The sequence below is a fragment of the Misgurnus anguillicaudatus genome, chromosome 23 (assembly GCF_027580225.2).
Source record: "Misgurnus anguillicaudatus chromosome 23, ASM2758022v2, whole genome shotgun sequence".
NCBI lineage: Eukaryota > Metazoa > Chordata > Actinopteri > Cypriniformes > Cobitidae > Misgurnus > Misgurnus anguillicaudatus.
This window is the reverse complement of record NC_073359.2, coordinates 38,117,200-38,144,583: the sequence shown is the minus strand read 5'-3', so window position 1 is coordinate 38,144,583 and position 27,384 is coordinate 38,117,200. Positions and strand designations below refer to the sequence as shown.

The following is a 27,384-nucleotide window of genomic DNA, read 5'->3' as shown; positions in this document are numbered from 1 at the left end:
TTGTATACCAAATTAAGTCATGTGTTGTATATTAACCAGTCTATCAGACAATTTTTTGCTAAATTTATTATTTATACGTCATTACACGGCTCTATTAAATGCTATTAAATTATCCTCACCTTATCCATTGGGAGTGTCATTGTTAAGGCAGTAGTACCAGTAAATAACCAATAGGTGTCAGTAATCCGCGGGAGAGCTTCGCTGCATATTTCTCTTCAAGATTGAGAATCGCAACGAAATCCTCGTCGAGCAACACGTCCACTGAGGTAAATGTCCTCAAAACACTGGTCATTTATGTTTCAGTTATATGAATTATATAATAACAGTTTTTATATTATGTATAACAGTTTTATCTCTAATGTATCGTTTCTGAGGCTGCTAGATTTTTCTTTACGCTATTCACGTTTGTGAAGTGAATTTAAAGCACATATTGCTTGCATTTGACTTAGTTAGCCACTATCCATTGGTTTTGTTATCATGTTTGGTATCTAACGTGATTTTTGTGGGGCTTAAAAAAATCTTGACCCAGCTAGTTCTGCCATTGCAGTCATGAATTATTATGCAAGGAACTGTTTTTTTTTTGCCTCGTTATTATACGCAAACATGCCTTATATAACGTAGGGAAATTATCGTTTGTCCTTTGTTTATTTATTTTTTGCAGCAACCATGTCTGTATCCTTAAAGGAACTCTGTCAGGTACAGAGTGGAACGATGAACTTGAAAATCAACCATTCTGATGACTGGCGTCCCCATCCGAGTCACCTCAGACAACAACAGTCATAAACTCACAAACACAAATACACTCAGTAATGGGCTTAATAAAGAAAGACTTAACTATGATTTTATCTGTGTTATATCAGTTATTGATGTATTTTAAATATTTACGTATCATAGGCTTATCATACATGCATTGAAGTTTTAAAATGTATCTAATATAATACTTTAATTAAATTGAATGTTTTGGATACCACCATTAAATTATTTTGTGCATGTAAAACACAAGCAGCAATGTTTTTATTGAATTCAATTTTGAATTAAATTGAATGTTTTGCATAACACCATTAAATTATTTTGTGAATGTTAAACACAAGTAAATGTTTTATTTATTGGAGATAAAATGGCTGTTTAATTAATATAATACTTCTGTTTGTTAGGCACTAACAAGTGAAAATAGTTAGGTTTAAGTACATTTATTAAAACTCGATAGCTGTAATGCTTCTGTGCAGAAGGAAGCCCGTGAGCCACGAAGGTAAGTTTGCGAGCAGATTCATTTCCACTTATTAGACAGCAGTCCGCTCATCGTGTTTTGTATTGCAACACTTAAAGATCGTAAACCTTTAAAATCGAGTTTAGTAAGATGTATACTACAGTCAGCTTTGGTTAACTATTGAAGCATCGTCTTTAAGGCTCAATGTGACCGCAGTATTTGTTGAACACTGCTGGCAGCGGCGACGTCTGTGTCCGTACCATTTTATCAATGAGAGCATAAGTTCGTATCTCTCTGCTCCCGAGCCATAAAGCTCGTCTTTAATTGAAATAATGTTTAATAACTTAAAAAATACGGCGTTTTTTTAATTTCCTGAAAAATAATGGTTCCCGCCCGACAGCGGCGAAATTGTAGATGGGACATTTGTAAAAAAAAAAAATTCCCCCTCTGTCTGGGCCCCATCCCGCCAATCGGGCCCTAGGCACGTGCCTAGTTTGCCTTTGGGTTAATCCGGCTCTGCATATAGGCGTTGTAAAGGCCAATATGAAGGGAGAATTATAATGGGTCAGACATTATTTTCCAGTTTAATGTAAGTTTTGTTTGCTACTTTAAAATGAATTTCGTTTTAGATAATTTGTCTCTTAATTTTAATCGATGTTTTGTTGATAAGTTTTGTGAATATAAATTAATAAAAACAATAAACTCAACGTCATTAATATAGCTAATGCTCGTTTAGGCGCTTGCGCTTTTTGTGTGTTGCTAGCGGAGGACGTGCACGGACCTCGCACACTTTTAAAAATTAATGCAATAAGCATTTCTGGTAGGCTAAAGCAATACTTCACCTCTTACTATGTTTGATTGAAGTTTGCATTTGCTTAAATTTATTTTTGCTTCAAGTTCGCTACTGTTTAGTACTGTTCACTTGAATGCTTTCTTTTTAAATCATAAAGACCTTTCTGTTTAGTTATAAAATCAAAATTAACCTATTAATCATATTAATATGTTGTAGTGGGAGCTAGAACAGTATAAGTGTTTATGTTTTGTTTAAATTAAGTTAGCTTACGAAAGATAGACTGTAATTTTATACGCCATATAGGCGTTGTAAAGGCCAATATGAAGGGAGAATTGTAATGGGTCAGACATTATTTTCCAGTTTAATGTAAGTTTTGTTTGCTACTTTAAAATGAATTTCGTTTCAGATAATTTGTCTCTTAATTTTAATCGATGTTTTGTTGATAAGTTTTGTGAATATAAATTAATAAAAACAATAAACTCAACGTCATTAATATAATGCTCGTTTAGGCGCTTGGCTTTTAGCTATTTGTGTGTTGCTAGCGGAGGACGTGCACGGACCTCGCACACTTTTAAAAATTAATGCAATAAGCATTTCTGGTAGGCTAAAAGCAATACTTCACCTCTTACTATGTTTGATTGAAGTTTGCATTTGCTGAAATTTAATTTGGCTTCAAGTTCGCTACTGTTCAGTACTGTTCACTTGAATGCTTTTTTTTAAATCATAAAGACCTTTTGTTTAGTTATAAAATCAAAATTAACCTATTAATCATGTTAATATGTTGTAGGGGGGAAATAGAACAGTATAAGCTTTCCCAAACACATTTTTATAGGTTCAAAAATAGTGTCTGTTATAGTTGCCAGCAAAGGACCCATGTATGACTTTTTGTCAATATCGCACACCCCTATGCTGCATAAACGTGCAAAGGTAAGCTATTATTAGAGTAATAAGTTATTTTACACTTTTATGCGCATGCCCAGTTACGTGATTGGTCATGTTTCATGCGGTTATGGTGGTGTATAGTGTGGATGAAGATTATTTTTAAAATGCCAGTATAAACGAGGATTGTTTTCATTTTAAAATGCCGTTTTAAAACGCAAATGCTCTAATGTAAACATGGCCTTAGTGGATGGGGGGGTATGGCGACAACCTGCTCTGTAGTCCTCCAGCCGTTCCACGGCTTGCTCCAGAAACAGCTGGAATCCAAGCTCGTCCCGGATATCTACTGCAGTCACACACACACACACACGAGACAGGTAAGAGAAAACCTCGCTATATTGTAGTGTCTCCGTCTGGCACTGGAGGGTTGCAATGGCAGGCTGATGGAATAAACACCACTCTACTTTCTCTTTCAGGTTGCTTCGAAAGTGCTGCGAGGACGTTACCCCACTAGGCCAACCGACATACCAGGTAGGTATGGACTTTACTCAGCGCACGGAACTGAATCTACAGTCTCTCAGGTAAGTTTGTCTTCACTCAACTCTAGGGTGGCTCGGCGGTTCCCTGGAACGTACTACTCTGGGTCAACAGGACAGTTCAGGTACGTACAGCTTTTAACTCTGACTCTGATGCGGCTCCGCGGTTCAATGGACGTGCTGCTCTACGCCAGCAAGACAGTTTGGGTACATATAACTTTTGGCTCTGCGGTTTAATGGGCGTGCTGCTCTCTATCAACAGACAGTTCAGGTACGTATAGCTTTTAGCTTTGGCTCTACGGTTTAATGGGCGTGCTGCTCTCTATCAACAGACAGTTCAGGTACGTATAGCTTTTAGCTCTGACGCTGATGTGGCTCTGCGGTTCAATGGGCGTGCTGCTTTCTATCAACAGACAGTTCAGGTACATATAGCTTTTAGTTCTGACGCTGATGTGGCTCTGCGGTTCAATGGGCGTGCTGCTCTGTATCGACGGGACAGTTTGGGTACGTATAACTTTGCGTTCTGGTTCAACGAACTCTTCAGGTAAGTATGATTTTTAGCTTTACTCTTCCTCCCTCACTCTTGACACATCACAGGCGGGTATTACAACATAGGTGAAGAAGGTTGTACGTCACCTGGCCTTGATCCTCGGTGAGAGAGAGTGTAATCGTTACCCACTTCCACGCAGCTGCAGCTGGCCTGTCACGGCCGATGCCATCCGGAGAGGCGGTGAGAAAGCAGATGGGACTGCAAGATGGTATCCGTAACAGACCCGTCGATTCCTCTTCCTCCTCAAGATCCGAACGACACCTATACTGGTGGGACAGGCGGCTAGGCTCCCTCTCCACACAGGGTTTGCACACAACAGTTAGTTTGCGTCTTCACAATTTCTCTACTTCCCTTAATTTTCCACTATGGTCTCTTCCACAGCATTCAGATCCAGTACTCACACGATCTCGTTCGTTGCTTGGAAACGCAGGCGGGGGGAATGAGCTGGTAAGTCCACGATGATAATCACGCCACAGCAGCTCCACGACACACCTGGCAGCGACTGGCTTGACCTAGGGACGGTATGAGCGACAGGAGACACGGCACAGCACTGCAAATACTTCAGATGCACACACGTCAATAATGCACACTCACCCACGGCAATCCACACTTTTGTTAGTGACAGATAAGGCCCATATCTCCACGCTGGGTCAATACACTTCACTGAAGGGAGAGATGTTTACATTCGCTGCTACAGGCGATTTGGATGGATGACACAAGTCCCCGCACAGCGCTCCAGATGTCCTGCAATCCACTGGCTCACCCACCAGCTTCGTTCTCCACGGTAGGGCCACTACACAACAACACACTCCGCACAAATAGTGACTGTCCGTTCCTCCAATGCTTACAGGGTAAATAAATAGACCACTGGTACTCACAGTCTGGCGACGCTTATTCTTCCAAACCTGTTCCAATAACTTGTTTCTCCGTCCTCTTTCCTCCAACAGATCCTCTCTTTAATTTCTTCTCGTCCACTTCACCACATCAACACACCGCTTGCCACAACGCCCGCTCCAACATCCACCAAACAATGTAAAAAAAATGAACAACATCTTGTGTTTCACATACTCTATTTACACTTCCTCTTCCCTTTGAACCATCCAATCAGTATTCGCCACCTCGTTGTTCACACCTGTCGCTCATGTTCACTGATTCTGTTGCACTTTTATACAGGTGACGCGTTTACCCCCGGACTGTTTACGGACGTTTCCACACATAGATATGTATAAAGGCTAGATGTCTTACGGCAGAGTCTCTAACGGCAGAGTCTCTAACGGCAGAGTCTCTAACGGCATCACCTGGCGGCCATCTTACCTCAGACACCTCGCTCACTCTTAGCATTGAGTTTAATGGTGCAGGTACTTTTAAATGACGATAACTTGCTCAATTTTCTACCGGTTTTCAAACGTTTTTTTTTTTTACAAACGTTATTAACGTGGCTATAATTCTGGATGCTTTAACATGTTTCATGAATTTTTTTATTTATTTTTAGTATAAGTATGCAGTGTCATTGGTACATCTTTGACGTTTATAACAAACCAAACAGTTTGAAAATCGGTAAAAAATTAAGCAAGTTATGGTCATTTAAAAGTACCTGCATCATTAAAGGGGCAATCAGTAGGATTTACCCCCATCTAGTGGTGGAATTGTATTTTGCATTCAAACGAACAGTGCTTTCTAGCACCTCCCCTTTCCAAAGGCGTGTTGCAACTACGGTAGCCGTTATGTAATCGCTGATCTCCTTGTCCGTTGCAGCTGGTTCACGTGTTCTGAATGAAAACGCGTTGTGGAAATGCGTTCGTAAGCTAGTGCTTTTTGTCCCTCTCTGCTATTATAGTTTATCAATACGGCGGAACCACATGGATGCCTCCTTGGACTTACCCGTTCAATGTAAGTAAAGTGGAGAAATTCTAAGCTTACAAAGAAAAGTCAGATCACTGGCAGAGGTCATTTGACACCAACGAGGACATATTTATGAATAAAGACATTGATTTTGATTAATAAAACACTTAAAATCCTACTGATTGCCCCTTTAAAACTTAATGCTACGAGTGAGCATCTTGTGGTAAGATGGCCGCCAAAATGCGGACGTTCCACTCAGGGGAGCAGGGTTTCATATTTTATTGAAGCTTCCCTGGACGCCGCCATTGCTTAGCCAACAACCATCTGCTGTTAGCATCCCATTGACTCCCATTCATTTTGGCGTCACTTTGACAGCGAATAACTTTACATCTGAGGCGTTTAAAGACTCCATTTGTCCATTAATTATTTCTAAAGAAACACGAAAATGTATAAAAGGCTCCATTACCATGTATCTTACGTTATGGCCCAGTAGAAGCAGTTTTTGTAAAAATAGGCTAACGATTGTGTCATAACCTGCGACTTTCTGTCGCACAGTAGAGAAATTACCGTATGGACTGGGAGAGAAGCTCACAGCCAATCTTTTACTGACTATGAGGCAATCGGGTGGACGTGAAGGCATAAAGTCATGGGAGATTATTAATCAGAATACTAACCCGAATGTGCTCTTGTTCACGCTCGCCGTTTCTGCAAGATTCAGTAGGTGATTCAGATTTCTTGTGGAACGGCTATTAGAAGACTTACAGTTGTCAGGCAGGTTGCTCACGTGACATCTACGTCATTAAGCTCAGTTTGAGTCTGCTCAGTACGCTCGACACCCAGGAAGTGCGTGCTTCTAATTGACTTCACTTGTCTCCGTTGAATCCAATGGGGTCGCTGTGTCCATTTCTTTTACTGTCTATGGTTCCACTCAATTGGCCAGCACTAGGCAAGACATCTAGCCTTTATACATATGTTTCCACACACATGCTGCTTAAAAGTCGAGCTTACCTGTAGGTAACATCCACATTTCTTCCTGCATGTGTGAACAGCACATTTTTGCATTTACTGGTAAATTCATTCTGGTAAATTCATGGTAATTTACCAGAATTACTGTGTGAAAGAGACAATGGACACACAGAAGACGGCAAAGAAGAGAAACCGGGGAAGTGGAAAGAAACAAAATTGTTTTATTTGGGAGTTTAAAGAGTGGGATTAAAGAGACATTAATAATTGCATGACAATTTGTAATATTTGTATTATTATTTTTATTATTAATGACGCTTATTTATATTTAAATGAATAATTATTTATCATTATTATTATTATTTACTGTTACCTACATCTAAATTATGTCTGCTTAATGGTTCGGTTATGGTTTTTTTTTAATAATATTTTTAAATGATGTAGTAACTTTTGTAGTGTTGTTCTGTATTTAGATCCAGTTTGATACGGAGCTTCGCGTATGATTCAAATTAACAATTTGTTTCCACGACATTCACGTTTTACTAGGCTAATTCATAATTTGAAGAAATAATAATTGTAATAGTAATTACGAAATATTATATTAATTAATTCCAAGGAACAAACTGTTTAATATTGGGAACGAATTCTAAATTTATGGCCATACGTTAGACCAGTGTAGTCTACGTAAGTGGTTTTCAATCTTGTCCTAGGGGACCCACTGCCCTGCACATTTTGCATGTTTCCCTTATCCAACACACCTGATTCAGATCATCAGCTCATTAAGGGAGAGATCCATGAACAGAGCTGGGTGTGTCAGTTAAGGGAGACATACAAAATATGCAGAGCTGTGGATCCCCTAGGACAAGATTGAAAACCACTGGTCTACGTGATACGCAGGACTACGCCGTATACCCACTAGGAATTGTCAAGGATTTCCGTATACGTCAGGATAGCGTCAGGATGCAAAACAGCATGGTTTTGTGACATTTCAAACTTTTAGTCATAATTTAGATGTGAAGCACTAACCATTAGCATGCTACACTTGCTACTTTAGCGGGTTGAATAGGCTATATATTTGGTGTGTTTGACTTCCTGCCAAACTGCGCGATCCGATCGGCGTATGAAATCAAATTAATACTATAGCGGCGCTAGAGTGACTGGGGAGCAGACTGCTGTGGCGCCACAAGAACCCACAGGCGAGTGACAACAAAGTACTGTGAGAGCGATTTCAGTTGTCACATGGAGACAGCTCTCGCTGTACTTTGACATCACCAAGAGGCAGTGCCGGCGCCAGCCGAGCGCTGATGAGGGGGCGTCTTAAATACCAGAGGGGGCGGTCACACAAAATGCATTTAATTCCCCAAGCTAGAAAATACATATAGCTTTGGTACGTCCCTTAAGCTTTAAGGTGTTATAAACAAACATCTCTGTAATACAACCACAAAAACTACAGCTATAGTGAGCAACGTACATGATCTGAACACTTTTACTATATACAACAACAAAAAAGCATACCTAACGTTACTTAACAGCACAACACTGCTCATTTGAAGTTCAGACCCAGACGTAGTCCGTAGTGCAAATAATTTTTACGTAATGGTGGGGGACAGTGTTTGCAAATGGTTTCTAGCTCAAAAACGGTCCAAACGCAACATTTTATCAAAATTTTGGTTCAATTTGATCATTTAACGTAGTTATTTTAACAGCCACAAGTAATGCACCATAAGCTAGAGATTAAACACCAGCAGATAGAGAACCACAATAGCAAAATGACAATAACTCGTTTACACATTTAGCTATGCTTAAGGATAGGCTAATTCAAATACCTATTCGTTAATTATAAATTCAATGTCTGTTTTTTATCTATTAATATTAATAATAATACACGTATTTTACTTCTGATAAACAGATGTGTGTGTGAGAGGGAGATCGTATGCTTACCTTTAACGTTAAATGCAGAACAATAATAGGTTGTACTTTAACTTGCAAGGATGCTGAAGAACATAAACATCTGAACTTTTCAAAACAGTCTGGCTGTTTATGGTGCCAGAATTGACATGACAGCCGAACATTAGGTTCTGTGCACCTGAAATGCTCCGATAGATCCACGCCACGGCATTAAATGATGTGTGGTAATCCGGAGTCCGGTTTTCAGATTTTGCAGCGCTATTTTACATATATATCCATTGCTACAGGGCAGGCCCGGGTCACTCTCCCACTCCTTTCTGTAACTTTTGATATACTTTCGCACTTCGACATCTTGATTTACCGCTGAGACTGAGAACGCTCATTGTCGACGTGCGTCAAGCCGTCAACACAATAGGCTTGTTCAACTCCATGCGGCGCTGCAGGAACCGACAGCCGGATGGCGTCAAAGTACCGCGAGAACTATTCGAGAAATCATGCAAAGTGTAATTTCGTCTCGCTCTCGCGGTGCTTTGACGTCATCGCCTCACGGTTCTAGTGGCGCCGCTTGAAGTTTAACAAGCCATGGAGTGGGCGTGTGTTTATTAATGTCACGGTAGAATACATGCAAACTTCATTTTTTTGTTTTGTTAAATAATTAGACCGTAAAATTCACTTTAGGAAGAAAATACACAAGGCAAATGTGATTTTTCAATAAAATATTATCATTAAAATCCCATTCAACATTAATGGTGATCTGAGGGGGCGAGAGAGTGCCGATGAGGGGGCGACGCCCCCTTACGCCCCCTCGTGGCGCCGGCCCTGCCAAGAGGTCTGCTTAGCGCCAAATGAACTCGAACCTGCAGTGTAGCTGCTCACGCGACACTGTAAACAAACAGGAATTGTCCATGTGGAGAAGTGAACGAGTGGAGCAGTGCTTCAACATGAAATCCGAGAGTTAACAACGCACATGTGAGTAAACAACATTTAAATCATCAGTCCAGTTTAATACTTTATCTGGAGGTAAGGTTTCAAGTGCAATAAAATAAGCCCGTGATTATATCCTGATGGTTTTTAGCTGCCTTCAGCATGTTTGCTTGTGCTTTACAGTGTTAAACTTTCCTTCTCTGTGTTCATTTATATATCTACGTTCAAGATGTATATGATCTTAAACTTCTGTGAGGAAATTCATGTCTGCGTTGATGTTCAGTTCAGACTTGCAAATTAAAGATAATTTTCTTCACTTTGGTTTTGGTGTCTAATATTAGGCTACATGATGGTCTTGTAATAATAAAAGTAAAAGCCTATTTTCATTTTTAGACAATGATTGTATTATATGCAAAAAATAAGCTTTTTATATCAATGACTATGCAAATTAGAGTTAATTCATGGTCATCTTAAATGTGTATTAATTAAAAACATTTACACCATTAAATTACACATGGTAATGTTATCAATAGTTGTCAGATAATAGCTATTGAAAGAGTGGATATTTTTCTTCTTCAATGCATGTGTTAGCCACGGATTGAAGATTGTAAACAGTTTATTTAATGTTAATTAACAGTTGAGTAAGTTTTGGCCCCGCATTAGATGTTGATTAACACTAAAACAGTCTAAAAATCAGTCCAGTTTCCCCAGCTGTAAACCCATTGGCTGTTAAACTCTTTTTTTTCTTATAATAAACTGACATGTTGATAACACATTCAGTTTATGTGTTTATGAGTACACTTTCAGAATGCTCCGTTACATGAAGATCCATACTGTATGCATCTGTGAGTGTGGTGGTGCGTTGCGCTGGGACGAGTCAGCATAAAGGTGAGAGGGAAAAATCACAGTATACTCACTACAAAAATCTAGACTACACCACTGCGTTAGACTAAGAAAAAGAAGTCTCCATAATGTAGCATAAAAGATAATTCGTGGTCATGATTTTGTCCGCATGTCATCATGATCGGATTTACGGCTTCATTCAACACAAGCATTTTACCTTACCTATTCATGTGTAGCTTTTTTTTCTCCTAGGGGTTTTTTTAACCCGGGGAGGCAGCCTTCTTGGGCTTAACTAGATGTTACATTAGTAATACGCTCGCTTATAATGTTGAGTCATAGCCACAGCAAATTTACCTGCTTATGCTATCGTGTATTATGTTGTGCTATCTGTCGTTTTTCTGTGCTTTTCACTGCTTCTATTAATGTAAAGCTGCTTTGACACAATTAACTATTGTGAAAAGCGCTATATAAATAAAATTGAATTTAATTATTTATCATCGAATGGTATGTAACTAGCTTACCTTTTGATGCATTACCATGTTTTCGTAGCACATCTTTGTGCTTTCTTGCAATGTGCCGCTTCAGATTCCAGGATGAATATTTGCTAACTTTTACAGTATCTCCCCAGCTAGCAAAAAGTCGTCTATTGGACGTTGAGTAGACGTAAACCTTCAACGTCTAATTTTGGTCCACTGAAGGTTGAAAATAAAAATTGAAAAGACGTCAAATTTGTCCAACTTTTCAACGTTGAAAACAGGTCGATCTTCAACATCTAATTACGGTCCAGTGAAGGTTGAAAATGAAAATTGAAAAGACGTCAAATTTTTACAACTTTTCAGCGTTGAAAACAGGTCGATCTTCAACGTCTAATTACGGTCCAGTGAAGGTTGAAAATGAAAATTGAAAAGACGTCAAATTTGTCCAACTTTTCAACGTTGAAAACAGGTCGATCTTCAACATCTAATTACGGTCCAGTGAAGGTTGAAAATGAAAATTGAAAAGACGTCAAATTTTTACAACTTTTCAGCGTTGAAAACAGGTCGATCTTCAACGTCTAATTACGGTCCAGTGAAGGTTGAAAATGAAAATTGAAAAGAAGTCAAATTTGTACAACTTTTCAACATTGAAAACAGGTCGATCTTCAACATCTAATTACGGTCCAGTGAAGGTTGAAAATGAAAATTGAAAAGACATCAAATTTGTACAACTTTTCAATGTTGAAAACAGGTCGATCTTCAACATCTAATTACGGTCCAGTGAAGGTTGAAAATGAAAATTGAAAAGCCGTCAAATTTGTACAACTTTTCAACGTTGAAAACAGGACCACATTAACATACCAAATAACATTTTATAAAATGAAACAAAGCTTTAAAGGGTTATAAAAACTTTAATAAAAAAGCACATTTTAAATAGTGCAAACAGTCAAGTAACCAACAGATTTCACAGTCTGCAATAAACAGGTCGGTCCAGTAACCAACACAGAGTGCAATAAACCTATACCAACACAGATTTCAGAGTGCAGTAAACATAGGTCAGTCCTATGAGCCAGGGGTTTTCAAAGTTGTCCTGGAGGACCACTAGTACTGCACAATTTGCATGTCTCCCTCATTAGACACACCTGGTTTAAATTTTCAGCTCATTAGTAGAGACTGCAAGACTTGAACTGGGTGTGTAAGGTAACTGAATCAGGGTGTGTCACAAAAGGGAAACATGCAAAATGTGCAGCACCAGTGGTCCTCCAGGACAGCCCCGAAAATCCCTGCTATGAGCAGTCCAGAGCTTTCTGTAATCTGGCCGTTGGTTGGGCTTCTCTCTGTGATGATCAGGGTTGCCAGGTCCAAGAAAAATTTCCAGCCCAATGACAACTTAAAACCCGCCCAAAAGGAATGAAAACTATGCACTTAAAGTGCTCTATTTTCACACACGATTCTGTTCTAAATATACAAAAAATATACTTTAGTACTTCTTAAGATTATCTTTAAAACATCTAAGTGTACCCAACCATGCCATTTTGAGACAGAATATGAACTCTGCCCTTTTAACATACTACCTCTGTATTAAATTTTTTTATTTAACTTGAAAAGATCATACAAAGATGGGTTCACATGGTCTGTAAATATCCTCTCAGTACAGACATAACTTCTTACGTAAGGTAATTTCTTATTTCTGACGTGATATTAAGAGCAAAATGCACCACTCCACTCACTTTTCCACTGACTTCCTGATGTTGCTGCGGTCCTTGAGTTGACAGGTATTGCTTAGGGGATTAATGCACATTAGGAAAAAAAAGAACGTTCATGTAATAAGTCTACAGATAAACATTTTCGCGGCAGCGGCACATTATAAAACTAGCCCAAAAAAACGCAACCCGCGGCTCCAAAATTTTTCCTGCAACTGTATTTTCAAAATAGCCCAATTGTGCGGGAAAACCGCAAATCTGGCAACACTGGTGATGATGGGTGGAAGATTCGCGCCACATTCACACGCCTCTTCGCTTCTTCTTCTTTCAGTTTTATGGCGGTTGGCAACTACCTTTAATGGTGCATTACCGCCACCTGGTGGGGTGGGGTAATTATAGCATGAATCCTCATTGCACCTCAGTCGCAGTTTCATATTTTTTATAACTTTGACGTAATATGTAAAACTCTTTACATTTACTTAAGATAATTGAAGAAATGAGTGAAGAGTCCACAATCAATCCAAACCCGACGTATTTATTACATAAACATCTGTAGTGTGTATTCAATTTACAGTTTACACAGCCACAGGCAACAAACCAAAACTAAACACTTTAACCCAGCAGGGTAATATAAAACAGCGCCAACAGGACTCATGCGCATGCGCACTTCCACTAGTACGGTGTCTTTCAGTGTCCTTTGGTATAGTCACACAAATTAAACATTGAAGTTTATGTTGCACAAAAAACACTTAAGTTTAAAATTACTATGTTGTTGTTTTTTATAGTGGGTCATAATATATCATATACTATTTTAGTTTGTCAGTGCATTTTGTTGTGTTAGGAATTTATTTCTGAGCTGGCATAGGATTTGAGCGTGCTGTACGCCAACGTCTATATTGATAAATCTCAAAGTCACGGTGGTTTTGAGTGTACGCCAGGTGTACGCTGGAAATTTGGTGTACGCACTTTTGATAAATGAGGGCCAGTATACTTAAGGCCCATTTCTATTTATACCGCTTACCCCTACACTTTCAGAAAACAGAAGGTAATTCAGCCGGAAATTCTTATAAAACACTTGTTTCAGTTCATCAGTTTGTTAGTGTGTTAATTAAGGAAATGTTTCAAACATTCTGGAAGGAGCCTGATGAGTGCAATAAGGTGTTTCATATAGGGAGACATCTAAAACATTCTGGGAGGGGGGCCCCTAGGACTGAAGTTTGGGCCCCGAGGACAGAAGTTGAGAACCCCTGCTATAGTACACTATATAAACACCAACTTAAGTGAACTGATCAATTTAAGTATAGTCTACATGAGCACTGAATTTAAAGGGGAGATTTCACAAGACTTTTTTAAGATTACAAATCAATCTTTGGTGTCCTCAGAGTACTTACAGTATTGTTCAAAATAATAGCAGTACAATGTGACTAACCAGAATAATCAAGGTTTTAGTATATTTTTTTATTGCTACGTGGCAAACCAGCCACCCGTAGGCTCAGTAGATTCCCAGAAAACAAACGAGACCCAGCACTCATGATACGCACGCTCCCACGGCTGTGCAATTGGGCAAGTAGTTGAATTAGTTGAAAGGGGTGTGTTCAAAAAAACAGCAGTGTGGCATTCAATAACTGAGGTCATCAATTTTGTGAAGAAACAGGTGTGAATCAGGTGGCCCCTATTTAAGGATGAAGCCAACACTTGTTGAACATGCATTTGAAAGCTGAGAAAATGGGTCGTTCAAGACATTGTTCAGAAGAACAGCGTACTTTGATTAAAAAGTTGATTGGAGAGGGGAAAACCTATAAAGAGGTGCATAAAATGGTGGGCTGTTCAGCTAAAATGATCTCCAATGCCTTAAAATGGAGAGCAAAACCAGAGAGACGTGGAAGAAAACGGAAGAGAACCATCAAAATGGATAGAAGAATAACCAGAATGGCAAAGGCTCAGCCAATGATCACCTCCAGGATGATCAAAGACAGTGTGGATTTACCTGTAAGTACTGTGACAGTTAGAAGACGTCTGTGTGAAGCTAATCTATTTTCAAGAATCCCCCGCAAAGTCCCTCTGTTAAAAAAAAGGCATGTGCAGAAGAGGTTACAATTTGCCAAAGAACACATCAACTGGCCTAAAGAGAAATGGAGGAACATTTTGTGGACTGATGAGAGTAAAATTGTTCTTTTTGGGTCCAAGGGCCACAGGCAGTTTGTGAGACGACCCCCAAACTCTGAATTCAAGCCACAGTACACAGTGAAGACAGTGAAGCATGGAGGTGCAAGCATCATGATGTTTCTCCTACTATGGTGTTGGGCCTATTTATCGCATACTAGGGATCATGGATCAGTTTGCATATGTTAAAATACTTGAAGAGGTCATGTTGCCCTATGCTGAAGAGGACATGCCCTTGAAATGGTTTTTTCAACAAGACAATGACCCAAAACACACTAGTAAACGGGCAAAGTCTTGGTTCCAAACCGACAAAATTTATGTTATGGAGTGGCCAGCCCAATCTCCAGACCTTAATCCAATTGAGAACTTGTGGGGTGATATCAAAAATGCTGTAAAACCAAGAAATGTGAATGAATTGTGGAATGTTGTTAAAGAATCATGGAGTGGAATAACAGCTGAGAGGTGCCACAAGTTGGTTGACTCCATGCCACACAGATGTCAAGCAGTTTTAAAAAACTGTGGTCATACAACTAAATATTAGTTTAGTGATTCACAGGATTGCTAAATCCCAGAAAAAAAAATGTTTGTACAAAATAGTTTTGAGTTTGTACAGTCAAAGGTAGACACTGCTATTTTTTTGAACACACCCCTTTCAACTAATACCCCAATTGCACAGCCCCAAGAGCGCGCACATCATGAATGCTGGGTCTTGTATGTTTTCTGAGAATCTACGGAACCTACTGGTAACTTGTTTGCCACGCAGCAACAAAAAATACACTAAAAACCTTGACCATTCTGGCTAGTCACACTGCACTACTACCACTTTGAACAAGACTGTATGTGAAGTTTTAGCTCAAAATACCAAATAGAAAATGTATTATAGCATGTAAAATTGCCACTTTGTAGGTGTGAGCAAAAATGTGCAGTTTTTGGCTGTGTTCTTTTAAATGCAAATGAGTTGATCTCTGCACTAAAAGGCAGTGCCGTGGTTGTTTTATCCCCTTCTGACATCACAAGGGGAGCCAAATTTCAATTACCTATTTTTTCATATGCTTGCAGAGAATGGTTTACCAAAACTAAGTTACTGGGTTGATCTTTTCACATTTTCTAGGTTGATACAAGAACTGGTACTTAAACATGGAAAAGTCAGATTTTCATGATATGTCCCCTTTAATGAAATTAAGTATTTATACTTTTTTAAAACTTATTATTGCTTGAAAATTTTGAGTTAATCAGTTTCTATGCATTTTCCAAGTAAATTCAACTCTTTACTTTTTACAGTTTACATCTGTTTGGGTCAAGACTAAATTATCTTTTTATCACCCCAGCACAGAGCAAAACACAATCACATTATTCCTGGTCAAAAACGACCTAGAAACCTGAATTATTATTCAATGTTGGCCTTTTGTTTGTACACATTTAGTTTAAACATTTTCCCATATCTGTTTTTTCATACCAAAATCACAACCACAAAATGTCATCAGATAATGCAAAAAAAAATCTACAATTTGGATCAGCAAAACGTTCTTACCCGGCAATAAAAAATGTGGATAGAAAGTAGTTCTACTCACCAAGCACTTGTCCAACAATCATCCTCCCATCCTCTCCTGCTACCGCCGCTCTAGCATTCCTCTCATTGGCGTATTGAACAAACGCGAAGCCCTTGTGCACGGAGCAGCCTACTATCTTGCCGTACTTACTGAAGATGGCCTCTACATCACCCTTGGTGACCAGCAAAGTATTTAGGTTGCCAATGAACACACGGGAGTTTAGAGACCGTGGATCTGTCTTGTTGGTTACGTTACTGGCCATTAGGCTACTGGTTGTGGGGTAAGACTGGGTGAGAAAAGTGAAATAGATAGGAAACAGAGAGGGTAAAAGAGATGGACAGAGACAGAAATTAGTTTGTACAGTATATTAAACAACGGCCAACCTAAGTAAAACTTACATGAATTTAAATTAAAGCAAAAGAATCTATGACCAAAAGGTAATCTGATTTTTACTAGGATCAACTCAGATTTACAAATCATGTCAACTTACTTTTATCTTGACAAGAGATGAGTTGCAACAACTTATAAAATGAAGTTGACTTCTTTAAACTTTATTTTATAAGCTATAGGCTAACAACTAATCAAGGTCATTAATAGTAAGTTAAAATTACTGGTAAATCCAAGTTGATTTAACTTAAAATTTTAAGGCAGCTAATACAGGGAGTGCAGAATTATTAGGCAAGTTGTATTTTTGAGGATTACTTTTGTTATTGTACAACTACAGTGCTCTTGGACAATTCAAAATGTTAACAAACCCTCAAACCTGAACATTTAAGTAGTACAAGTGAAATTTTGGCTTTATTAAGAGAATATTTCTATGTACATCATTATTAGGCAACTATTAGTGTGCAGAATTATTAGGCAACTAAATGAAAAACAAAGATTTTATCATCTCACTTGTTTTTTTTCAACTGTTAAAGTGAGAATAATAAACAAACTCTACATTTACAAAAAAAATAATAATAAAACAATAAAAAAAATATATATATAGACTCAGTGACCAATATAGCCACCCTTCTTTTCGATAACAGTCACGGGCCTTCCAGTCGCGGATTCGGTCAGTTTCTTGATCTGTTCTGAACCAGCGTTTTGTGCAGACGCAACCACAGCCTCCCAGACACTGTTCAGAGAGGTGTACTGTTTACCTTCACTGTAAATGTCCTGCTTAAGAAGGGATCAAAAGGTCTCAATAGGGTTTAAGTCAGGTGAAGAAGGGGGCCATGGCATTAGTTTTTCATCTCTAAGGCCTTTACTGGCCAGCCACGCAGCGGAGCACCTGTGATGCATGCGATGGAGCGCCGTCCTACAAAATAATCAGTCTCCTTGAAAGATGCAAACTCTCTCCTGCACCACTGCTTGAAGAAAGCGTCCTCCACATTACAGGCACGCAGGCACAGACAGGTATTATTAAAGATGAGCTGGTTGGATCTTTTTGGGTTGAAAATGGAAATAAAAAACAACTCTCAGACCTACTGCCAATTTTTAGAAGACACTTTCTTCAAGCAGTGGCACAGGAAAAAATCTGCATCCCCCAACAAGACTTTTTTATGCAAGACAACGCTTCAGCACACGCATCAAAGCACTCAACTGAGTGGCTAGCCAGCAAAGGCCCCAAAGGTGAAAAACTAATGACATGGCTCCTTCTTCACCTGACTTAAACCCTATTGAGACCTTTTGATCCCTTCTTAAGCAGGACATTTACAGTGAAGGTAAACAGTACACCTCTCTGAACAGTGTCTGGGAGGCTGTGGTTGTGGCTGCACAAAATGTTGGTTCAGACCAGATCAAGAAACTGACTGAATCTGTGAATGGAAGGCTTGTGACTGTTATCGAAAAGAAGGGTGGCTATATTGGTCACTGAGTCTATATTTTTTTTATTTTTTATTGTTTTATTATTTTTTTTTGTAAATGTAGAGTTTGTTTATTATTCTCACTTTAACAGGTGAAAATAAAACAAGTGAGATGGTAAAATCTTTAGTTGCCTAATAATGATGTACATAGAAATATTCTCTTAAGAAAGCCAAAATGTCACTTTTACTACTTAAATGTTCAGGTTTGAGGGTTTGTTAACATTTTGAATTGACCAAGAGCACTGTAGTTGTACAATAACAAAAGTAATCCTCAAAAATACAACTTGCCTAATAATTCTGCACTCCCTGCATTTTATACTGTGACTACACCATTAAAGAACTTAGTAATAAAGTTGCAGAACCTTAATTGATGTAATAGCAAATGTCTATATATTGTTAAAACTATTGAATTTAAATGTATAACTAGTAAAACATATGCTGTTAATTTAATTGTGGTCATATGGACGTTCACCTGTCATATCTAAAGGTACCAGTGCTGGGTGTTAATGTTACCCGTTAAATTATGCATCATAGATATTAACACACATGCAATGTGGAACAAATACAAAAAAGTTTAACTAACTAAATAAATACTGACTTTAAAAGGACATATGCAAAGTGTCTTTGTTTTTTATATTTTGTAATACAGTATATTTAATAAAGTGTGTAAATATTATTATAATATTCAATATTTTAATTGATTTGACAATGGCAACGTGTTAACAGTGCTGCACCACATGGTCAGTGTCATTTTGTAAAACATTACCCACCTCACTTTCACGAATGTCACCAATCTTAACATTTCCAAGGTCAAACAAGCAGTTTAGTGTGCAGTTGTGTTCATTTACTGACATCTAGTGGTTAAGCTAAGGAATATAATCAAGAAATACAACCAAAGAAAAATGGAAAGCCTGTCACCATGCCACTCTCCAAAGTAAACAAAAGCATAATGCATCAAATCATCTGCTAAAATAAACATAAACTACTGTGTCAAAAGATTAAAATGATTATGCTCTCAGCTTTAAATATAGCCCACAGAACAAAGGATGAATGTCAGTGCATAAAATTAAAAAGAATGGGGTGTGAAAGCCAGTTGCTGGCAGAGTTTAAGAGTAGGAGAATAATCACTTCAGGCTTAAATGGAGTTGAGGTTTTCACAAATGAAATTTTAATCTTCAAATGACCTTAGAGACCAGTGAAGACAGTGGATAATTCACTTAATTAACAATAGGCCAATTAGACCCAGCAACGGTTTACAATATGTAATATGGAATTTAACACAATAATGGCTTGCCATTAATTTACTCTTTAAATGCTAACTACACACTGTTTTCTTTAGTTAATCTACAACTTTCCTAATCTATAAGCGTTCTTTCTAGTTTCTATCACTTAAAATTAATCACCTAAGTTTCCTTTTATCCAAGTATTAATGAAGACATTGAAATCCTATCTTTATTCTGCTTAAACAAAACGAACAACCTAATTCCCTGGAAGACACCTCTCATTTTGTTTCCCCCACAATCAGATTTTGACTGTGCTAAATATTATGGTTCAGAGTGAAATCAGAATTGTAATAACTGTAAAGACTTCACAATTTTTAAAGGGGTGTTTTGCAGGTTCGTGCTCTACTGATAGAATATAGCGAACAAGAAAAAAAAAACATAATTAAATGCAGATAAATAAAATGCTGTTAACCACAATATGTTATGACAGCAAAATAAACTTCCCAATTATTACACATCCACTGCTTTTTAAAAAGGTCCATTTTTATTCACCCTGTCATATTAATTATTATGCAGTTTATGATATTGATACATTTAATATACTTTTGTACAATAAACCATTTACTGTTGGTTTGCCACTTTGTGAAATCTGAAGCAAAACCACAATTTTAAATAAAAAAAGTTAGTATTCTGACAACTTACAGTTTTTAGACCAGACTCCATGATTTGAATGCAAATTAGGCTGTAAAAGGTGCAGTTATCACAAGTCACATCGAAACTTCAGTAATTTCATTGGCTGAATGACCAATACCTGCACACATACATAAAGTACAAAATACTGCATGAACTATACTTCTACAGCTTATAGGCCAATTTTTATTTACATCATAATAAGCACAACTCTAACACAGTTACATTTTTGTGTTTAATTTCAGCAGTCATGGCCAAATACACAAATTTGAGTTAAATGTGGGCTTGTTTGACTTTAAAGGGACAAACTATGTAATATTGTGTGTGAACACAAAAATGTGTATGCGGTAAACAGAAGCATACTAATATATACGGAGTTTAGTCTAGACCAGGGTTCCCCAACACTGTGGCCTGATAAATTCACTTTTGTTTACACTCTGCAATGATGCATTTGGATAGGCACTGTTACTTAGAGAGCCCATACTGCAACAAAAAAATCTTTGTGGTCTGTAGAATTCTTACATTTGGAAACAAATGTGACTGTAAAACTGTAAAAAAAAATATTTACTGCATAGACCATAAAGACCATTCTGTAAATAAATAAAATAAAACTTTGATACTCACAATCTAATTTAGAATTGAGACTACGCTCAAAATGGTGCTAAATAGCAATAAAAGAGGTTCTCTGGCTTATAATCATAAGGATAACTCCACTTTCATAAGAAAAGTTCCTGCCAATTTACTAACCTCCATGTGATCCAAGATGTTTTGTATGTCTTTCTTTCTTCATTTGAAAAGTAATTGAGTTTTTGAAAAAAAAACATTCCAGAATTTTTCTTCATATAAATGAGCCCAACGGTTTGAAGGTCCAAATTGTACAGTAGTTTGAATGCAGCTTCAAAGAGCTCTAAAGTTCTTGTCTTGCACTAGCCGTGTGATGCGCCAGCGCGACCTTACGTTGAAAGGTCATGCATAACATGCAAAACACACACATACGGACCATTTTAACAAATAAACTGACACAAGGCCATTAACGTGTCATTTATACATACATCAACTTCTGAATGGTTTTCCTTCTCCACACTTAAGCCGTAGTTTCGCATACGTCATGCATGACCTTAAAGCAACACCAAAGAGTTTTTTTTACCTTAAAATAACGTTTCCAAAAAAGTTTCAGTGGTTCATCCACTCAAAACAGGGTGAACGGCACTTTCACATTCGCTTTGCAGCCCTCTATCGGCCAAAACCGCACTAAAGAAGTTTCCAACCGTCGGGTAGTGGTCCTGTAGTTCGAGTGAAAACTACAAAAACTTGCTTTACGGCAGACCTACAATCCAATCAGAGCCAGCTATGCTGCAGTATTTACGACAGTGGTAATGAACAATTACGCTTCTAACCTGTAGGGTGAGCAAAGAGCCAGAGTTCTTTAGTGTTGCTTTAAATTTAGGGTCGCGACATGCATCAGGTCTAGTGTAAGATAAGTTCTGGTTTTTTTTTAAATAAGAGCCTTATTCAATACATATTACGTTGGTTTGTAATGTGCTTTTCAGTTACACTGTCAAAAAGCAGCTTTATAGGAGGACACAATGTAAGAAACATGAAACACAAAGTTGAAAGTTCAGAGTAGGCATCCTTATGCCTAAAGTTGGGGAGCCCTTTGAAGCAGCATTAAAACTGCAAATTGGACCTTTCAAACCATGGGATCAATTGAAGTCCACTATATGGAGAAAAATCCTAGAATGTTTTCCTCAAAAACATAGTTTATTTTTCGACTGAAAAAATTAAAAAAGACATAAACAACCTGGGTGACAAAGGGCTGAGTAAATTATCAGGACATTTTCTTATTAAAGCGGAGTAAGTGCTAGGCAAGGCAAGGCAAGGCAAGTTTATTTGTATAGCACATTTCATACACAGAGGTCATTCAAAGTGCTTTACACAGAAATGAGAAAACAATATCTAAATAGCAACTATGTAGAACAATAAGTAGTGTTATAGTCATGCTACACATGTAGCACCACTTATGGTCCTACATATATGCACTTAAAGAGGTTTCGTGATTACGAGTCAGTAAACCAGTTGTAGTGCTATTTAGCCTCATTTCTTTTTTAATGTAGCCTGGATTTCACAGACAGGGTCACAAATTGCTGGACACTATTGATTTGACCTGAAGTATGATGCTGAGGACAATGGTTGGGTGCACACAAAGCTGTGAATTCATCAGACCCATATTGGAAGCAGAATAATAGACAAATATCTCATGCTTTACCAAGAAAATCATTGTATTTTGCAGAAATAAAACACAAGAACAACAGAGGAAAACAAAATTGTGTAGACTTTTATGTAAAACTGCATTAAATGTTCTTTAAATCATTCTTAAAAATATTTTTTCATATGATCTAGACATTCATAAAAACAATTAAAGTGAAATTGGTATATGGGCTAAACTTAATGTAAGCAGATACAATGTAATGTTTGAGTAACAACATATGCCTGAGTTTTAAATATTTATTTTAAAAAGTATTCTGTATTGCACATTTTAGACCAAGGCTTCTAAAACCTGTCCTGGTGGGCCCCATCTTAACACAAGATTCGTCTCTATTAATGAGCTGATGAGTGGAATCATGTGTGTCAGATGAAAGACAGTGCCAATGTTTCCCCAAAGATTTAGGGGCAGTTTCCCGGACAGGTAGGCTATTAGACTAGTCCTAGACTAAAATATATCTAAGAACTGTTTAAACTTAAAGGCACACAAGGCAAGTCTGAGTATTATTTCTCTACTATTTCTATTATTTCCCCCCTAGTGTCTGGGCGTAAATGCTTTCTATATCTGAGACTTTACGAGACTGAAGGACACAGCGAACTTGCAAGTGGGGTATTCTTCCTACAGACGGTAGGGGCGGGCGAGAGGGTCTCCATTCGTCATGTAATGAGTCATTTAACCATATACCGACTTACGAAGATGATTTATTAACATAAAAATGCTGCCTTGTGTCCCTTTAAAACAAGTTGCACTGACATATCTTAAAATACATCAGTGCCCTTCGCCCGGCCGCAAAATGCACACAAGCAATGCTCCTATCAAGGCACGTTTGTTAAAACTAGTTATATTGCCCAACCAAGCCAAGGCCCAGTCCTGGCCTAAGCTAATCCCTGTCCGGGAAACCACCCCATACAGTTTATTTGTAGGGGCATATACGCCAGGATGGTTGAGTAATGGGTAAATAATATGCGGTCAGCCGGGATTATCCAAGCCTGGTGGTTCCAAGCCTGTTTTATTTTCATTAAACAATAGGTGACCTTTAAGAGTTAATCAAAAAATAAGCTGTTATTGTTTACTTATGTTATTTAGTATGTGGTAGAATGCTATCAAGACTTTTTCATAGCACAGTTTTCCCATTTATCCCAAACAGATCATTGTATCTTGCAAACTAGGATGAGGTCAGTTTGAACATTAACATTGATTTTGGACGATAATAATGTAATCATAAAATGTGTGAGTGCCACAGCAGGATTTTGAGCAAAATTCGGGAGTCACAGTAGAGTGCTGCAACTGACAGCATGGGTGTGTACAGTGTGAGAGAAAAGCTTTGTGCAAAAATCTGTTTGTATGACATCGTTCTAAAATTAATACACTAGTTCAGGGGTGACCGATCCTGTTTAGTTCCAGCTCTAATCAAATACACCTGAACAGGCTAATCCAGGTCTAAAGGGACACTAGGGGGTGGTTTCCCGGACAGAGAACAGCTCAAGCCAGGACTAGACATCAGTTCAACCAGGAAACATAACTAGTCTTAACAAACAAGCGTTATTTAAAACATTACTTGTGTGCAGCTTGAGGAAAAACAAAGGGCACCGATGTATTCCAAAACATGTCAGTGCAAGTTGTTTTCAGTTTTAACAACAGCAACATTTAAATAAACCAAGTGGTGCTATTCTCACACAATGGGTCCAAATTGGAATGTTCTCTTTTATTCTGGATGGCAAGGGCAGTAAATGTAACATCAAGCGTATTTTACAGTATTAAACACGTATTTATAAAGATTTCATCAGGCTCTGGAAACATTTAAAAAAGAACACAAAGAATGTCCTTCTCAGCTACGTAATTACAACTCTTGCGTGACGTCCACGCATCACAGTTTTGGTCTGATCTTGAGAAAAAAAAACTGTAAAACTGTCATTTGGCCACAGAACCTTAAAGCATTTATTCAGTATGAATGCAACCATCTCAAATATTGATGAACATTTAATGAAATGATTTATCATTTATAAATAATAGACATGCAATGTAAATTAAAAAAGGTTATTTATTCTGGTCCATTCATTCATTATCTTCTTTTCACTGGTCCATTACAAGAGCTGAGATTAAATTCAAAACATCCAAAAGCACCGCCTGAAATAAAATTATTCCCAATTCCAAATGGAACGCTTCAGATGTGACGCCCAAAAAATAATTCCTTAAATTATTTTAAAAGCCAACCTCAGTCCAAATGTCTAATGCAGTATTAAAAAGTCTAATAATTTTGGGGAAAACATTGAAGCAAGATAAAAATATTATTAAATTGCGTTTACAATAATGGAGGAAAAACGACCCCATCTTGAGAACACAACCATCTAAGACATTTCCCCCATATGAAATAAAAAAATAAACCAGCAGATCTAGATGTAGTCCTGCAAAAATGCGCTGCAGAAATACACTTTTTAAAAATAAAACAAAAATCATGTCGTCCTTCCAAAGCAAACACGTTTTTTCCCCCACTGATCTACCATGTCAGCATACCATGTACGCCACTAAAGCCAAGCAAAATGACCAGAAAAATGTATTAAAAATAAAAACACAAAAATTCTCCAAAGGTTGTTCAAAGTTAGTCAAAAACAAAAAGGTGACAAAAAAATCTCTCGAATCAAAATACTCACCGGAAGATTAACACTAAAAACGATTAAAATTCGGTGCTGTTATTGTGGATACAGTCCGTACCAGCTTGTTCAGCAGACACCGAGCGATTGAGTGCATGAAATGGCGTCGCGCAGCCTCGCCGACAATAAACCACGCCCTGTTCTGGGTGTCCTGTATTATAATTGGATGCATATAACGCGTAATATTCTAATCTATTATTGATTGGTGGATTTTCACAGACATGCATACATACATACACCGCGCATTGACTTGCTGAATCGTCGTCAACGGCGACGCCATATTAGTCCTGGCAAGATTGCCCTGTTTAGTAGCGGATACTTGCGCAATCTGAGGCTGCAGTTTCAGGAGTTTTAGGCCTATGACCGGAGTTCGAGGACCCTACTTTTTGTTCCACCTAACGAACTGGATGAACAAAAACACAAATTTAAGATGCATGGACAATACTTTTTCAATAATTTTTCAAAACTCTTAACACACTACATTCGCCTGTATACCATTTACACATTTCTTGTTGCTTTAACACAAAATGCATATAATTAACACACATTTAAAATGCTTTCTTTTTTTAAATACTTCTTTTACACACAAACTAAAAAAACCAATAAATTTTTAATGTTAAGTTTACAAATGCTTTCACACATCATGTCAAAACAGCGCACATGATGTGCTACACCTGACATTTGGTCAGAGTTAAGAGCTGTTCATATGGTGAATTAAAACACAAACATATCCCCAATGCAAATATATTAAAAAATAAAAAACACTCAGGTCCTTTCAATAGGGAATGTTAATGTACGTCACCGCAGTGTTGCATTATGGGACGTGGGCGCCATGTTTAGAGGCACCGCCGACCGCTATGCCATTTAATTGTGGGCATGTTAAGCTAGGTAAAATTGAAGAAGAACGGAAGAAATCGAGTTGAAAGAAAAAGAGAAGGGACCCTATAGGGAGAAACTAAATGCTACTGCCAAAAAAAATTTATTTGGACAAATAAACAACATAGATCCATGATTTAGCAGCCCAAGACTGGATTACGGATCCAGACGTACTACCTCCGCTTACATATCTGGCCAATTACCTTGTTTTTGCAGGACTTAATTTACACTTTGCAGTAGTTTATGAACTATAAATCCATTTGAAGCTTATAGTAAGGTGACACTTCTTCTTTTGGAGTCTTATGGTTGGCAAACCAGCTATTTACTGACAATGTGTTAATACCTACGTATCTTAATGATTCTATAAAATAATTTCTCCGTAGTATTCTGTGCGATGAATCAACACATGTTCATGGCACTTCTGTTTTGGCCAAGTTATTAAAACAAACAAAATGCTAAATATTTAGCTAACGTTGTTATTTAAAGAGTCACAAGCAGTGGGTTTGAGCAGTTGCATTTAATAAAAAATACGTGTTACAATCGTCAAAATTGTCTAAATATTTATTTTTATAACTCATGTGTTTAGGGTGATCAGAAATGAATGAATCAAACTTACATTTAGTTTGACAGTGTTAGCATAAAAACAAGACAATTTAAGTGGTTCTGCTTTTATTAATCACAAATTACTGAATGACTGAAAATGCAGCGAACATACTCTCGCTGATGCAGGGATTTTTTTTTTTTTTTTTGAAAAGTAAACGTTTTTCTCCTGATTGCAGCAGGCAAACCACGCGATCCGGCGTCTTTTCATCAGCTCCTGCACCGGCTTCCTTTGTTTTTTCCACGAATAAAAGCTGAAAAAACGTATTCCGTTGTTCAGTTTCCTCCCTGAACGATCACGTGACCTGCTTGATCGAGCAGTACTGACCAAACATATCGAAGTTTATTAAAATCTCGACAGAAAATACAAAAACAACCTCCAACACATGAACTCAAATACAGCGGGATAGGACGCGTGCCTGCAAATATGGCGGATTATCCATATTGCAACACCGCGTGACGTCAACTCCACATTCCCTATTGCATGCCCATATGGTATTCGAGACAGTAATAGAGTACCTCTTTAGGGCAATGTTGTGTTGGAAAAGAACAACATGAGAGTAAGATAAATGCCTGCAATTTCAACGTAAAACCACCAGGCAGGGCCGGACGTCTGTCAGACAAACTAACGCCCCACGCACAAATATGCTTTCTCGTCACACAAATCTCATCAGCAATAATCGATGCATGCGCAGGGAGCTTATTCATTAAAACTGGAATCACAAAGCCGGTAGGTGAAAAAACACAGGGATTGAGTAACAGGATAAATTCCCCACACAACAACCTACAGTAAAATTATAATTAATACAAAACCTTAGTATAAATAAAGACATAAAACATTACAAAATAAGAACAGAGTGGGCTAATTTACATAATGTTAATGACGCGATGGCG

General features: G+C 37.9%; 1 protein-coding gene across 5 annotated transcripts in view; it reads right to left on the bottom strand.

Moving 5' to 3' along the window:
- Window positions 1–25,148, bottom strand: part of LOC141359585 (heterogeneous nuclear ribonucleoprotein C-like) — a 42,914-nt gene extending 17,766 nt beyond the window's left edge. The window contains exons 1-4 of one of the 5 annotated variants that reach the window (XM_073862263.1): window positions 25,015–25,148; window positions 20,113–20,221; window positions 16,359–16,623; window positions 3,151–3,225 (exon numbers count right to left, since the gene is read on the bottom strand). In XM_073862263.1, the coding sequence (XP_073718364.1) occupies window positions 3,151–3,225; window positions 16,359–16,623; window positions 20,113–20,133 (361 nt within the window). In that variant the 5' untranslated portion in view covers window positions 20,134–20,221; window positions 25,015–25,148. Of the gene's footprint in view, window positions 1–3,150; window positions 3,226–16,358; window positions 16,624–18,957; window positions 19,054–20,112; window positions 20,222–25,014 lie in introns of those variants that run through there. The other 4 variants (XM_073862266.1, XM_073862262.1, XM_073862265.1 and 1 more) reach the window with 4 other exon arrangements.
- Between the last annotated feature and the right edge of the window lie 2,236 nt (window positions 25,149–27,384).